The sequence below is a fragment of the Xyrauchen texanus genome, chromosome 42 (genome assembly GCF_025860055.1).
Source record: "Xyrauchen texanus isolate HMW12.3.18 chromosome 42, RBS_HiC_50CHRs, whole genome shotgun sequence".
Lineage (NCBI taxonomy): Eukaryota > Metazoa > Chordata > Actinopteri > Cypriniformes > Catostomidae > Xyrauchen > Xyrauchen texanus.
The window spans coordinates 28,729,023-28,744,049 of NC_068317.1; the positions used below are offsets into that span (position 1 = coordinate 28,729,023).

At 38.2% G+C, this 15,027-nt stretch overlaps 1 protein-coding gene across 2 annotated transcripts in view; it reads right to left on the reverse strand.

Moving 5' to 3' along the window:
- The window catches only part of asic1c (acid-sensing (proton-gated) ion channel 1c), an 86,231-nt gene extending 76,993 nt beyond the window's left edge, over positions 1-9,238 (reverse strand). For both annotated transcript variants that reach the window (XM_052114951.1, XM_052114950.1), the window contains exon 1: positions 8,684-9,238. In XM_052114951.1, the coding sequence (XP_051970911.1) occupies positions 8,684-9,238 (555 nt within the window). The remainder of the gene's footprint in view (positions 1-8,683) is intronic.
- Between the last annotated feature and the right edge of the window lie 5,789 nt (positions 9,239-15,027).

Here is a 15,027-nt window from a genome sequence, read left to right on the forward strand (position 1 = left end):
GCAGACATTTTTTTGTGAGTGTTAGGGGTAGGGGACAGAATCTATAGTTCATACAGTATAAAATTAATTATGTCTAAGGAGAGTCCTCATAATGATAGCTGCACATCATCTAAAGTATATCTACAGTATATTAATGCACCAAGTTGCTATGTTACTTTGTAATCATAAACAGCCTACTGTAATTAGCTATACTTTGCACTATAATTGTTTATTAATGGTGTTTCCAAAAATCATCATTGTCTGAGTGACAAATATCAGGACGTTTTCTTATGGTTACACCATTTGGCCTAATCCAAATGTGCCTTTTCATAGGGATTTTTTATTTTTTCAAATTCACGCAGTGAGGGTCTAAAGAGTTTATATATATATATAAAATGCATGGTAAAATCACTCGACTAGGCTGCTTTATTTTTTCACAAACCAATTAAGAGCACTGAATCAGAGAGATTGATTGCATAAACTGTAAAATACACGGGGAGTCATTCACTGTCAGTATCAAAGACACATTGGCAACATGTGGTTGTGTACAGCTCAGCATCACTTTCTACAAAGCACTGCAAATCTGCGAACATATTTTAAGGTAAGCTGAAGCTGGCATTTCCTTTAATGGTGGTGGCATTCGTTTTCCTGCCAGAAATAGTGGCCTTAGACTCCCATGACTCATTTATAATGCAGCCCTTTCATCCTAGAATGATCACTCCAGGAAGATCTGTCTGTCCCGTTTCCCAAAAGCATCATGAAAGTTATTGATGTAGTCTGTCACCATTTCTGGCAAATCACTCTCAAGTAAAACGATGAATATCATAAGGTGGTTATCATGGATACGAGTGGCATTATCTTTGAGGAAACGTTTCTTTCGTCAATGTCGAAGCAATAACATTTCTCCTTTATAGTTATAAGCCAATTCAATCAGTTGTCTCTAAAGCTCAACAATATGGAAGCACTGGAGTGCCATTTACAAAAGAATGAAGGAATAAATGATCAATCTATGAATTTGAAAATAAAAATGTGAATAAACCAATTCAAAAATTGACACATAAATAGACACATTTAAATGTGTTTATTTAATTCATGTTTAAAAGTGGCATTATATTTAACAATAAAATCATGCATTAATAAAACATTTATTTCATGTTTAAATTAAATGTAGCAATAAATGAGTACATTAATTAACCTTTTAAATTGCATTTTAAAAAGGTATTTGGCAATTTCTTTTCTTAATTCACTTGCCATTTGCTTTTCCTCATCCATTTGCCACTGGCTTTTCTGTAATTTTCCTTTTATTTATTTTCCAATTGAAAATAGAATTAAAAAAATGCCATTAGACTGTTGACTCGTGAGAGCAACCAATGAACTTTTGACTCAGTTATAAGACACACCCCCTCTCCCACGTGCCACTCTAGAGGATGTAAAACAGCCTGTAATTGGACAACGGTATGAGCAGTTTACGTGATATTATTGGATCTGCGAATCCCGCGCATAAGAAACGGATGCAAGGCATATCAGAAGTTAATGGTGACTTGTTCACTGTTGCTGTAAAATGTGTGTGCACAGTGATGTGTGTCCAGGATGGGAGCTGGAAATCGTGATGCTGTCAACAGAACCAGCACCCCGACACGCGGCCCGAACTGAAACATGCGACGGAGGTGAGCAAGGGCAACGGATCGATTCGCTGGAGAAAGATGGACTTTCCAGAACTTATACTGACGAACATACACATCCTCTTTCAGTTATATCACATTCATTTTAAAAACACTGTATGATCATCTGTGAATATTTTATTTTTATTAAAATAATTGCCTGTGTTTGAGCAAGAAAAGGCAGACTAACAGAATGAAGTCAGCTGAAGATACAGAGAAGGCAATATATATATGCTTACAAACTACATTAACCAACTACATTTACAAGCTTGTTCAAACATGATTAAATTATGTGGTAGCTCAACTGATTGAGTGTTGCTCTTGCTATGCAAATGACAGCGGTACGAGTCCTGAAGAGCACGCGAGTCAGCGCGAGTCGAAAGTGTCATAGAAGCATCGCAAAATGATGCAGTTGTTTCAGTAATAGGGCTGAAATGATTAGTCGACATTATCGACAATAAAAAATTGTTACACAAAAATGTTGTTGTCGGCTACTCGTTTGATGTCATTTAACATAACAAGAGATCATATGAAACTCTAATGATGACACACAAGAGCAGCACTGCAGCTCACGCCTGACTGAGGAGAGGAAGAAAACACCGCTCACAGTCCAGATGCCCTTTAAACTGTCCAAACAGCTTCAGGTGAGGTAGATCGCAAAGTATGAGGGAATTATACAAAAATACCCAAAAAGTAAATACAGAAGCACTCTCGTTGTGGAATAAGCAACGCCAGAGCTGCCGCTCCACTGAAGCAAAACTTGTTGTCGAGCATCTTTAAAAGAAACACCAAGGCGTTACATCTTAAATGCAGTTATATTTAATGCATTATAGCTTTATTAAAGTTCAAATAATAAGGAGGAAGATCATGTAAATAACTACATACTCTGAAACTGGCATTTCTCTGTGTGGTCAGCACCTCTTCTATGAGTTGCGCGAATGTCCCGATCTAAGGGGGAGAGATTGAAACTGCTTCCGGCTGATGCACACTCTGTCATGGGGACGCTCATCCCACAAGTGCACATGCTTGCTGTCTGAAGCTAGATCATAATGTGATGGCTTGCGATTTATTGTGTCATAATATATGCGTCACTGTGCATTTCTTATTGTGATATGCAGCTTTATTAATAAGACAGAGTTTGTTTTTTGTGAGTTAAAGATGGATTGAAGTGAACAGAAAGGTGAGAGAGGGTAGTCATCACCACATTATACACTGAAACAAAATACATTTTTATTTTGGCTTGTTTTCCAAAATAAATATCAAAAACTCCTTTAAAACAACATGTATTTACTTTAGCAGCTATACTGCAGAAGAAAAAACTGTTATCTGAGAATGTTGAATATCATATTAAAAATACAAATATTAAAAAATATCTAAAAATACTTTGAAAAAAGATGCATTCAACTGAGAAGCAGTATATAAGATAATTAGACTTGCTTTTAGAGAATATATCATGAATATAAGCATATTTTGTCTTTACTGCACTCGCAGAAGTATAACCAAGTGAAAAATACACTTATATACAAAATACACTTATATACTCTTGTGTCTAAATAGCTTATATGTTGCTTCTCAAGTAAATTTATTTTTAGACAATTTTAAAATGGAAAACAAGACAAAAACACTTGATAACAATAGGATTTATTTCAGTGAAGTTTTTACTGAATTAAACTTGATAAAAAAGTATTTTTTATCCTTTAATGTCATTTAGAGGTATTTTTAAAAGATGATTTTGTCCTCTTTATTGTTATCAAGCACATTTAATACAACCTTTTAAGTCGGGGTACAAGCTGAATAGTCGGGTAAGAGATAATGATTAATCGTTGCAATAATCGCAGAATAGTCGAATAATCATTGGATTAGTCGATTATCAAAATAATCGTTAGTTGCAGCCCTATTCAGTGATTGTTTTTTTTAAACTATTGGTTAATTTTGATAGGGAAGTCAGTTTTGTTGATGTAAAACTCGATAAAGCATAAACCTCAACTGATTGAGAGAACATTTTATTAACTTTTCAGTGGACATTTGAACTCAGAACTGCCGCGATACTAGTAAGAAACCACGTAATATCATTTAACAAAAATGCCAACACAGTCACAAAATTTGTATGAGATCAGGCTCACGTTTTTACATTTTATGTATTTCGTCTTTATCAAAAGTGATATCCAAAAAGTGGAATAGGGGATTGAACAACAGACAAAGAAATCCCATGACTCACATTGAAGGAGGGACCTGAGCCGTATCTAGAGACCAGAATATCAGTGAATTGTGAGTGGACACTTTTCACTTTGGCCAGTAAGCAACCACATAGCAACACAATAACAACCACTCAGAACAACGAAGCAACCACATAGCAGTGCCTTGGCAACCAGCCCTAGCACCTTTGCAACATGGTGGCGAGTTTTGCAAGCACCACTTGCGTTTTCTTCAGAGCAGTTTCTTTCAATGCATTGTATCAAATCTGAAACAAATATGAAAAATGGCAAATTCCATCACGTCAAATTGAACTTGGGCATTTACTGTAAATTACCATAATACAAATCTGTGGAACTGCGTGCTTAAGAATAGTTAAATTGCTTTTGTATCTTTGCTTCTTTTCCAACACTGAATGAAACACAGCATTGTACAGACCGAAAGACACTGTTCATAGACTTCCTTTATGTGATTAGGTTTATCCTCTCACTCTTTGTATTTTACTGACATAGCGTGAACAAGGCAATTAGATAATGTGTTCTCCTGTAGTGCAAACTGCCTTTATCGTAAAAAGGAAATAATTAAAAGTTGGAGCGATCCAGCAGACAAGAGTGTGCATAAACCAGATCTAACTACACTTGAACAGTTGAAGAACAATTTACGAAAGAAGATTCATTTGCATTTTGGATGTACAAGTAAAACGTCTAGATTTTGAGCTCTTGGTTTAGGGCCAATCTAAAAACAGTCAATAAGATTTTGAGCCCAGATTAATTCTAGTGTTGGTCAAAACTGTGTTGTAATAGTGACCATGACTTTGCCAAGTATGATGTGTTCCTGTATCAACATCTATTGTTTGTTCTGGAACCACATTCCTGTCAAACTTGCAAAATCACACCTGTCTCTGTAACAGCACTTAGCTCTTTAAACAGCAAAAAAGGGAACACAATCGATTTCGAAACTGACCTGGATTCACCAAGTCTTGGACAAGATCATCCCAGCTCAATGTGCTAAGAAAATCATACTGGTTTGGATCAACATGAGCGTGAGTATTTTTGGGGTGAACTATCCCTTTAAATGCATGTCATTTCCGTATTACAATCATTATCACAGCTGTAAAATGCCACACAAAGCTTTAACTCAGACATTTACTCAGGACAAAGTTTTAGTGGACTAAACAAAGATGTTTCATTAGGGTTTGGCTTTCATCACTTGCATCTAAATTCTCCATGCAAGGTTTGCATGGTAACACATAATCATCTGTGTATATACACAATAGCAATACACAATGCAGTGAGAGATGCTGTGAATATAAAATGCATCACAGCCTTTCTCCCATTTGTTTCAGCTCAGAAATGAGTGCATGCACCTCAGCATTACTGTTTAAGAACAATAGTAATCTGTCAGCTATTAGAGGTACTTTAACAAAATTGTTCAAATACACCAGCTCTCGCATACATGCTTGCATATATGCACACACCAACATGCACAAGTGATGGCTTTCGAGTCATCTCAACTGCCTAGTGAGTTTATGTCATGGGGCACAACAATAGCAATTACCCATGAATGATTTGCCATGGCAATGCAATGTCTTGTTGCCAGGCAACACTCATGTTAATGAAGAAAGCGCTTTCTCTAAGTAAAAAAGTATAGGGACCGTTATTCGACCAATGGAAGGGGGCTTTTAAATGAGCTGGATCACAGTGATTCAACTGATGCTCAACTAGCAGAAAACACGTATGTAAGGTGTGGAGGGTTGTGCTTTTGAAATGCTAAAGACCAGGATAAGGACTCGGCCCTTGAGGGTTTCAAGAGCGATGGCAAATGTTAATACGGTGCTTGTGTTTTCCTAAGTATGCTTAATTCTCATTACGCACTGATTACTCCCGAAACTAGATAACACAATAGACACACAGGTTTTATACAGGTAAGATAGACCCTGGAAATTGTGACATTTTTCAAAGTTTTATGTGAAAGAAACATTTATATGTGCCAAAAGTATGTGTACCATTAATAGACCAAATAATGTGTTTAATACAAGAAAACGAAAATGTTACAGTCGCCATATTTATGGTAACGGTGGTTGGGGTAATTATAACACACACACACAAAAATTATAATAACCCACTGTATCTCAAATAAGAGCAGACCTTAAAGTCATAATAAAATGAATCTGTCAAGAAAATGTCCTGGGCTGCATTTCCCAAAAGCATCGCAAGCTTAAGTAGATCGCAGAGATCATCTACTTAGGTTTACGATTCTTTTGGGAAATGCAGCTCTGATCATATTTAACTCCAAATTTATATGATACTAAAAAAACAAAAAACAAACAAAACAAATATCCTATTTTACATAATGAAAATGAAGCATACATTTAGGACAATCAAGATATTTTGCATTGTGGCATTATTTTTAGGAGACGTTTTACTCTCCAATTCGGATTACCGTAATGCGTTCGTATGTTTTACTTTTACAATTCCCATTTTTTTCACATTGCAATAATAAAAATGAAGGTTCAAATGTTCATAACCATCATGAAAATAATGTCACAATGTAATGTCATTAAAATCGTCATGGCCCTAAAATTAGGCTTAATTTTCTATTTAAAAACTTTAATTTAGTTTGTATTTATTTTTATTTTGGAGTAAAAATATATTACAGGAAATAATGTGTTTAAAGTTAAAAGTGGCTAAAATAATAATAATTAAAAAAAAAAAACATGTCGGAAGATGTATCCCATGGTTGTGGAGAAGATGTTACTGTGTTTCAGAAGGGGCGGATTTTTGGCCTGCATCAAGCAAAGACAACAACTAAGGATATTGCTGAAATTACTGGAATTGGGTTAAAAACTGCCCAACACATTATTAAACTTGGAAGTATAGTGGTAAACCGTCAGCTTTGTGGAAAAAATGTGGTCAGAAAAAGAATCTTGAATGATTGTGATCTAAGATCATTAAGAGACACCATAAAAATCAACAGTAGAACTCACGGCTATGTTTAATTGTGAAAGTAAGAGCATTTCCACAAGCACAATGTGACGGATATTTACAGGATTGGAACTAGACAGCTGTGTGGCCACAAGAAAGCCACGTTAGTGAGGCTATTCAGAAAAAAAACTACTTCAATTTGCTAGGAAGCGTAAAGATTGGACTGTGGAGCAATGGAAAAAGGTCATGTGGGATTTACCCTACTCCAAGCGATGGGCACGCAAGGTAAGAAGAGAAGCGCATGAAGCGATGCACCCGTCATGCATAGTGCCCACTGTACAAGCCTCTGGAGGCACTGTTATGATCTGGGGTTGCTTCAGTTGATCAGGTCAAGGCTCAGCAAAGTTATGTGGCAATAAAATGAAGTCAGCTGACTACCTGAATGTACTGAATGACCAGGTTATCCATCAATGGGGTTTTTTCTTCCCTGATGTTATAGGCATACTACAGAATGACAATGCCAAGATTAATCGTGATGAAATTGTGAAAGAGTGGTTCAAGGAGCATGAGGAATCTTTTTAACACATGATCACCTTACCCCATTCAAAAGTCCTGACCTTAACCCCATTAAAAGTCTTTGTGATGTGCTGGAGAAGACTTTACAGAGTGGTTCTCTCTTCATTAATACAAGATCTCTGCCAAATATTTATGCAACTTTGCATGGAAATAAATGCTGTGGCATTGCCCCCCAAGTACTTAGACAAAGCTGTAGTAAAGACTTTTTCCCTCTAGTTTCCTATCCTATTCATGCTTGAGACCCTATCTTCAAAAATCCTATTATGATTATCCAAGCTGATTATTAAAGCATGCATGAAGCCTCCTTGTATGAGGTGAGGACCCACATTAACCCAATGTTAAACATCACTCTACACCATAATGATAGATAAAGTAATTTGTTCTGTCCAAACCAAAGAAATTAGATTCAGTCACACAATTTAACTCAATAGCTGGCACATAACTGGCATAACTACAATGCAAAAGCTGCCATCAGAAATTGAACCCCACTGGTCCATACCATATAAAGTATATTACATTTTAAGTACTATTACCACAAATATATCAGGAACACCAAATGGATTATCACTGTTCATGATGTCATTATAATTTCAAATGTGTTGCTTCTCTCTAGCATAGCTAATTTTTGAAAGTAGTTGGCCATCCTTGTTTGAAAAATGTGTCACCGTTCGCTCACCCATGTAATTTCATACATGTATGTCTTTCTTCCATGGAAAACAAAAGGAGATGTTAAGCAGAAATTTAGTCTCATTCACTTTAATTGTATGGGAAAAAAAGCAATGAAAGTGAATGGCACTGAGGCTAACATTCTGTATAACATCTCCATTTCTGTTAAATGGAAGAAAGTAAGTTAAAAGGGTAGATTTTTGTGAACTATCCCTTTAACATGAAACTGCCCTTTCAGTGTAATAACTAACTGCAGGAACTTGGCATTTTACTATTTACCCTCAGTTGCCTTATTATGTAATTACCTTATTTCAGGAAGATTGTTCTGTTCATGAACATACTGTATATTACTCCATCCATACCACAAAATTAACCATTTTAATATGTCTTTTGGTGAAATTCATTAATACGAATTTCAGAACTTGCATTATTGTGCATTGCTATATCCTGTAGTAATTATAAAAGTGTATTTGCTTGTAATACAGTAGCCATTTATTTGGAGCATAGTGTACAAGGTTGTACTGGCTTGTGTAATTTGATAAACACAGTCTATGAGTCTATGTTCCTCTGTAACCCATTGCAGAGCTGAGAGACAATTTGCCAACTATACTTCAGTGTGAGATGAAACTTTAGACTGCAGACTTTTTAAATGCAGTAGAAGAATATACCATCATGGCAACTTACTGTGGTGAAGTTCAGTGGGAAGCATTCGTCCCCTCTAAAGGTGCACTGTAAGAGCATTTCGTTAATATCATGGCCCGTACGGTTGTAGAAATCCATCATGTTGAACTGCTTGGGCTTGAAGTTGGCAAAATTAGCCTTGTCTTTCAGCAAAGTGAGCACTTCCGGCTCAGCCAAGTGTGGGTTTGCTATCTGGTAGTTTTCGTTTAGCAGAGCCAGCAACTCCCCGACATGGTACAGATCGTTCTTGGTGAACTTTGAGAAACGGAACTCATTGAGGTTACAGAAGGTAATAGCTGGAAAGGTAAGGTTGGGTGCCGCCACCTCGTCCAGTTTGGTGACATGGGGAAAGTCAAAGTAGTAGTAAACTCGGTCCAAGCACACAAACATCAGAAGACCCAAAGAGCCCATGAAGGACAGTGTCCAAAGAAAACGACGAAATGTCATGTGCCCGTAGGCGAAAATGTGACTCATGCCATGTAACGTAGAGCTGTTGGCGAAAACTTGCAGGCTGGATGGCCTGGTGCTTTCAATGCTGTCTTCCGAGTCTCCTTTCATGGCTGTATCCAGTTAAAACTAGTTTTACTACTTGGGGTAAAAAGTAGAAATATCCTCCCGTACAGTGTGTGAGGAGGCAAGTCTAGAGGGGTTTAAAGAAGCAAGTCTTTAAAGAGACTTGACAACAAAGGTTCTTTGACAGAGCTTCCAGTAAGTGGTGGCTTCATGTAGTCCTCACTCCCTCTGAAAAGCAGTTGTCATTCCATGCAGAACAAAATACAATGACAGCCCCCCCAAAAGACTCAAAAAGACAGAAAAGCCGTCTGGTTTCAGAGGGACAATGAAAAGCACAGAGAGAAATCAAATAAAAAAACCACCGATGAAAGAGGACGGGTTGCAATGGGATCGCAACAGAAAGATTTTGCTTAGAGAGAGCAGAGATGTGCCACAGCAATAGATTGGAGCCTGCCTCCTCCAGTCAGAAGAGAATGGCTTTACATCGCTATGACAATGGCATGGAATGGATTAGTGAATGGGAAGATCACAAGAGCCGGGTGTCTGTTGCTTGTCGGCAGCTACGTCTCCCTGTGCGCCACTCCCCTGCTGAAAATCAAGGGTCATAGACCTCCTCCTAGCCCACCTCTGTGCTTGACAGCCGGGGGTTCGCTGCCTCACTAGGTTCTTCGTCTCTCTCCTGGATGCACAGCAAGCTGCGGAGCACTCCTTCTTGATGTTCGGAAAAACCAACGTGGAGGTAGTCTCTCCCGGACAGCGAACGTTGCTTCCTCTAGATGTGGGAATGAGGATTTATGCAACTCTGCCACTGCTTTCCTTTTCCTCTCTTTTGCAATCTGGCTGTGCCCCCTCCCTCCTCTTTCTCTGTTGCTCTTTAGTAGTCAGGATTCATCCCACTGCCGAGCGTCTGCATGGCCACAGTGTTTGTGTTTGAGAGAGAGAAGCATAGGGGGAGGGTTGTAAAGGGGCTAGGGGTGCTCGACTTCAGGTTTTGAATTAAAGAATGGCTCAATGTGCAATGCTGTATTTAAGCTACAGGTAGTTGCAGAAAAGCAAGTATGCACACCATGCAATCATATTGAAGGACGTCTTTTTTGCAGAGAAGCAATCATTTCCAATCCTAGAGCCATTTAGTACAATGCTTTCAAGAGATTTAAGATAAACTCATGTGATTTTGTATCTCTTAAAGCCACAGTTTGATTTTCAACCTTGAGTAACCGGTTCAAAATCACTTGGCCATTAAAAGGACCGCCTAGGTGACACTTGATTTATGGACGTGAGGTGGAATCGATAATGATGCGCATGTTTTTGGGGGGTTAACAGTTCAAGCACCCGTTCACAGCTTGTCTTGAAATCTTGCCTTCAGTGGCATTAGATTATGGCCACTATGATATTATGTGACACAAATTACCATAACAATGAGAGAACAGTCAGGATTAGAAATCTTTCTCAATAGACCCTAATCAATATCAATCAATCAGGATCCAATCCAAAGAGTAAGGCAATTTGTGATTAAAACGGCAGCCAAGATGCAATGATATTGTCTCAAATGTCTCAAAACCTGGTGAGCTGCCTATCTAGACAGAAATTATAGACATCATGGGTGCTTTTGAAACATTCTAAGGGATTCTGTGGTGCCCAAAAATGCTGTCTTGTTACTGTAGGCATCGTACTGGGTTTTAAAAAAATATTCAGAGTTAAATGCAAGTGAAGCTCAATTAACATAATGTTGACTAACACAAAAAAATATGTATTTTTTTTACTCATCCCTCATTTAAAAAAATAAAAAAATAAATAAATAAAATTACAGTAAGCGAGTGTAGAGCGGAGGAGGGTGGGGCCGAGCTGGAAAAACGCACGCCCGGTCCCAAATCAGCCTGATGGGGCGTGCGAGGGATAAAGGCAACCAGTGACGACGGTTCGAGTGAGAGAGAGAAGAGGGCTCTTCCGCCTTCGTGTATGCCACCAAATGGTCCTCTGCAAAATGGACAGCTTCCTCCAGCGACGCCGGGCGGTGGCACTGGACCCACTCTGCCGTTCCCTTTGGCAGCCTAAGGATAAGTTGCTCCAGTAACACCCTGATCTATGATTCCCATGACATCGCAATTCCCCGCCAGAAGCCATTTCCGGCACACGTCACGGAGCCACAGAGAAAAGTCAGACGAAGCTCAAGCAGGGATTGTTGGTGGGACTGATGGAGATTGCCGAGGGACTGGAGGATATCAGCCAACTGCGAGGACTCCATGGGGCATACTTCAAATTTTCTCGGGTTTCGGCACCAATGTAAAGCGGTTAATGGGCAAGGAGGAGGCAAGAACCAGCTTGGCAATATAAATAATTTTTTTAATAATAAACTGAATGAAAAACAAACACAAAAACATAAACACAGAGGAGCTCCATGTCATTCTCTCTCGAACTGTTGTCACCGGCCGCCTTTATCCCTCGCGCTCCCCCATCAGGCTGATTGGGGACCGGGCGTTCGTTGTTCCAGCCCGGCTCCGCTCTACAGCGACTTACTATGGACAGTCCGTAAATGCTAAAATACACGCCATTTCAAAAGTATAGCTACATGATGTAAACATTACTCTATATATGTGTTAACATTATTTATTGTGATAAAATCGTTTACGATTACAGGGTTTGGTTGTCATGGCAACTTTAACCAGTTAAAGTTATTTTAGTAACAAAGTAATTATCATACAAAATTATATTGTTTGAAACAGAGCTTTTTTATTATTAATAATAACTATTAGCATTTATGTACTGGAACCATTCACTTCCATAATAAAGCCCAAAGTACACTTCGATTTTGATGCGAACACTCAAGAGTCTATGTACTGTACAGCTGAATGTGAGCCTATCAAAGTATACTCCATTTGACAGTGTACGCATACACAGGCGGTTGGTGCATATGCGCTACGACTGCAGTTGTTTTTAACTTCGTCTCCTGTTATTTACCAGCAATTACATCTTCTTGTAGCATTTCTTTGTGACAGCAATGACACAAATGTGATTGTCACCTTGAGGGGCGAGTTAAAAACTCTTTTTTTTTGTGAACACCAAAATGATGCCTTAAATAAGGGGTGGGGAACCCTGCTCCTGGAGGGCCACCGTCCTGCAGAGTTTAATTCCAACCCTAATCAAACACACCTGCCCTTACATTTTTCAAGTAATCGTGGAGACCATACCACCCTTGCCTTAAATGCTGTTAACTGAGCTAATCTTATATTGAACCTGAATTATTCCTTTAATGCACAGCCATGTATTATTATAATATTGGGGTCTTATTTTTGTCTGTAGACTCCCTGGGACTTAAACAAGTCCCAGCCTAATTTTCTTCACACTACAACACCCACTAATGGATTTGATCACAATATTCAGTTGCTGTCAAAACTGTTTTCAGAGCTGCAAACACAGCCCAGATGGCTTTCCGAGTCTGTTTACATGTACATCAATATTCAATTTTTTTTTTTTTATATTGTAACGTCTGCTGATCATGTTTACATGATCTCTATTATGGCAAATATGCTGAGCATTTTACAATATTATCCTGCATATTTCTAAATGTAATTTACTTGAAACACAATCAAATCTGAATGAATCCCATGATTAGTCTAAGCTCTTTGCCTATGGATATTGCATTAACCATCTAAGTTTGGTTATGCTTTAAAAGTTGTGTGAAATCTAAACAGATTTTAGTTAGTGACTGATTACAACACATTCTTGGATGTGGCAGATGCTTTTAGGTAACATAAGATATTTGTTAGCAAGGCAAACAGTGAGTAACATCATTAAAAGTATGCCTACCCTTCAGACACACTATAATGGAAACGATACATAATCAGCTGGCAAATCACTTCAAATATGCAGTCGTGGTGGCCTTATGGTCAGAGGTAGTGCTCTTACATATTGATTGCTTTGGTGCTCATGGGAGACCTGGGTTTGAGTCCGGCCTGGATCTTGTTTCCAAATTGTCCTCGCTTCACTGTCTATCTCTGCTGCTGTATCTATCCATAAACAGTGGCTATCCAAAATGTCTAACTGTACAGTTCCATTGATAAAAAAAAGATTCAACCTCAAGGCTGGACTTTAAAAGCAGTAGCAGTACACTGTCAGAGAGAGGGTGCTGCATGACATGTCCAAACATCATCACAGAGCTTTCAACATGCCAATGCCTGACCATATGTGGTTACGTTCACAGTTCGGTTTCCTCGGTTGACTCTCAGGGAGTTGGTGATTGTTGTTTTGAGCATTCTCCCATTTTCTTCTGAGGCCTGAATGAATAAAAGATTATACATGGTCACCAGTGATCGACAGCTGAAATCATCTCACACCTTGACACAAGGCGTCTCATCAAGAAACCAACAATAACACTCAATTATTCAATGAAGGAGTAAAAAATAGCAAGCTGCAGAAAGCTTCGCTTGATGATTTAAGTTTCAATTGCAGGAAAATCCCTTGTAGGCTTTCTATGTAATTGCTTATCGGTGTCCAATATTGACTATGGATAATTTTAGCTTCAATGCCTACAACAATTTTTTTTTTTTTTTTAGGGCTTTATACAACCTCAAGTTCATCCAGAGCATGTCTATGGGGTATAGAATAAACCAACATGATAAAATCAATCTTCTTGGGGCCATTGTCCAGATTGTATGGGGCCATTGTTCAGTTTTACATAATATAAGACCTGAAACATGATTAAACCTGATGGTGATGCAAGCCTTAAAATAAAAACTAAAATCAAGGGACAAATACACATAATTTACTTAGAAAGATATATTAGACGTATGTATTCTTAAGCAGTGCAACATGTATACAAGTCTATGACAGAGGTGCAGGGAACCAATGTCATTTCAATTTTCATAATCTTTACAACACATATTGGGACTATTAGTAATCATACCCTATATAAGAAAGCCTGTGTAGTAAAGCATTATACTGATGACTGATAATTTTCTAAGTAGTCAAGTGATCAATAGTGTCTTTATCTGGCACTGCCACATTGGCATCTGTCAGCAAATGAACAACAGCTTGTCAAGGCATAGACATTTTGGCACAAACCATGAGATTCATCTTTTGGGTGTCAAATGGTCACCAAAAGAGGTCAAAAGGATGAGGCATACTCTCATTCAAACATTGGTTCTCTTCAGTAATTTAATCTTTTTCACTCTATAACCAACCAGCTATTAATCATTCTCACTCTTGTTTTATGTCTTTATCTGTGTTGGGCTACATGTAATATATTAAGTGTTAGAACCAGAGCACTAATAATTGATCAGGCTGTGGTGAATATGACTGACAGAAACGCATCACAACCCTTCGCCACAGTGGATGCCTCTGAATTTATAGTGTTTGTTGATAAATTCTGCCATCTGCCATCCACACAAGCATGGAAGGATATGAAGGAGCACAACAGCGGTGCGGTATAGAGAATTTGGATGACTATATATCTAATAGAATCACACTTACCAGACATGTGTCATTTTACAGATCAAAAAGGATGAACTACCCATTCTTTTATGGGCTATGGTAAAACACTTCAAAACTTGTTCAGTTGAAAATATTGCTGAAGTCAGCTTAAATGAAGAAGATGTGCACACTTGAGTAAGATGCCTGAAAAATGATGTCGCAGCTTATCCGAAAGTGCAAGTAGCTTCAAACGGAGACAGATGATATGTATTGCTCTCATTTCGAGCTATTGAAGTGACTGTTACAGATGGAACAGTATCAGGGTCACTCTTATCCATATGCTCAGACAAGGTATGTGGACGAGTAAGTAAACTACTACTCATTCTGCGCCAATTAGTACTCAGATCTCGCAAGTTGAATTCCTT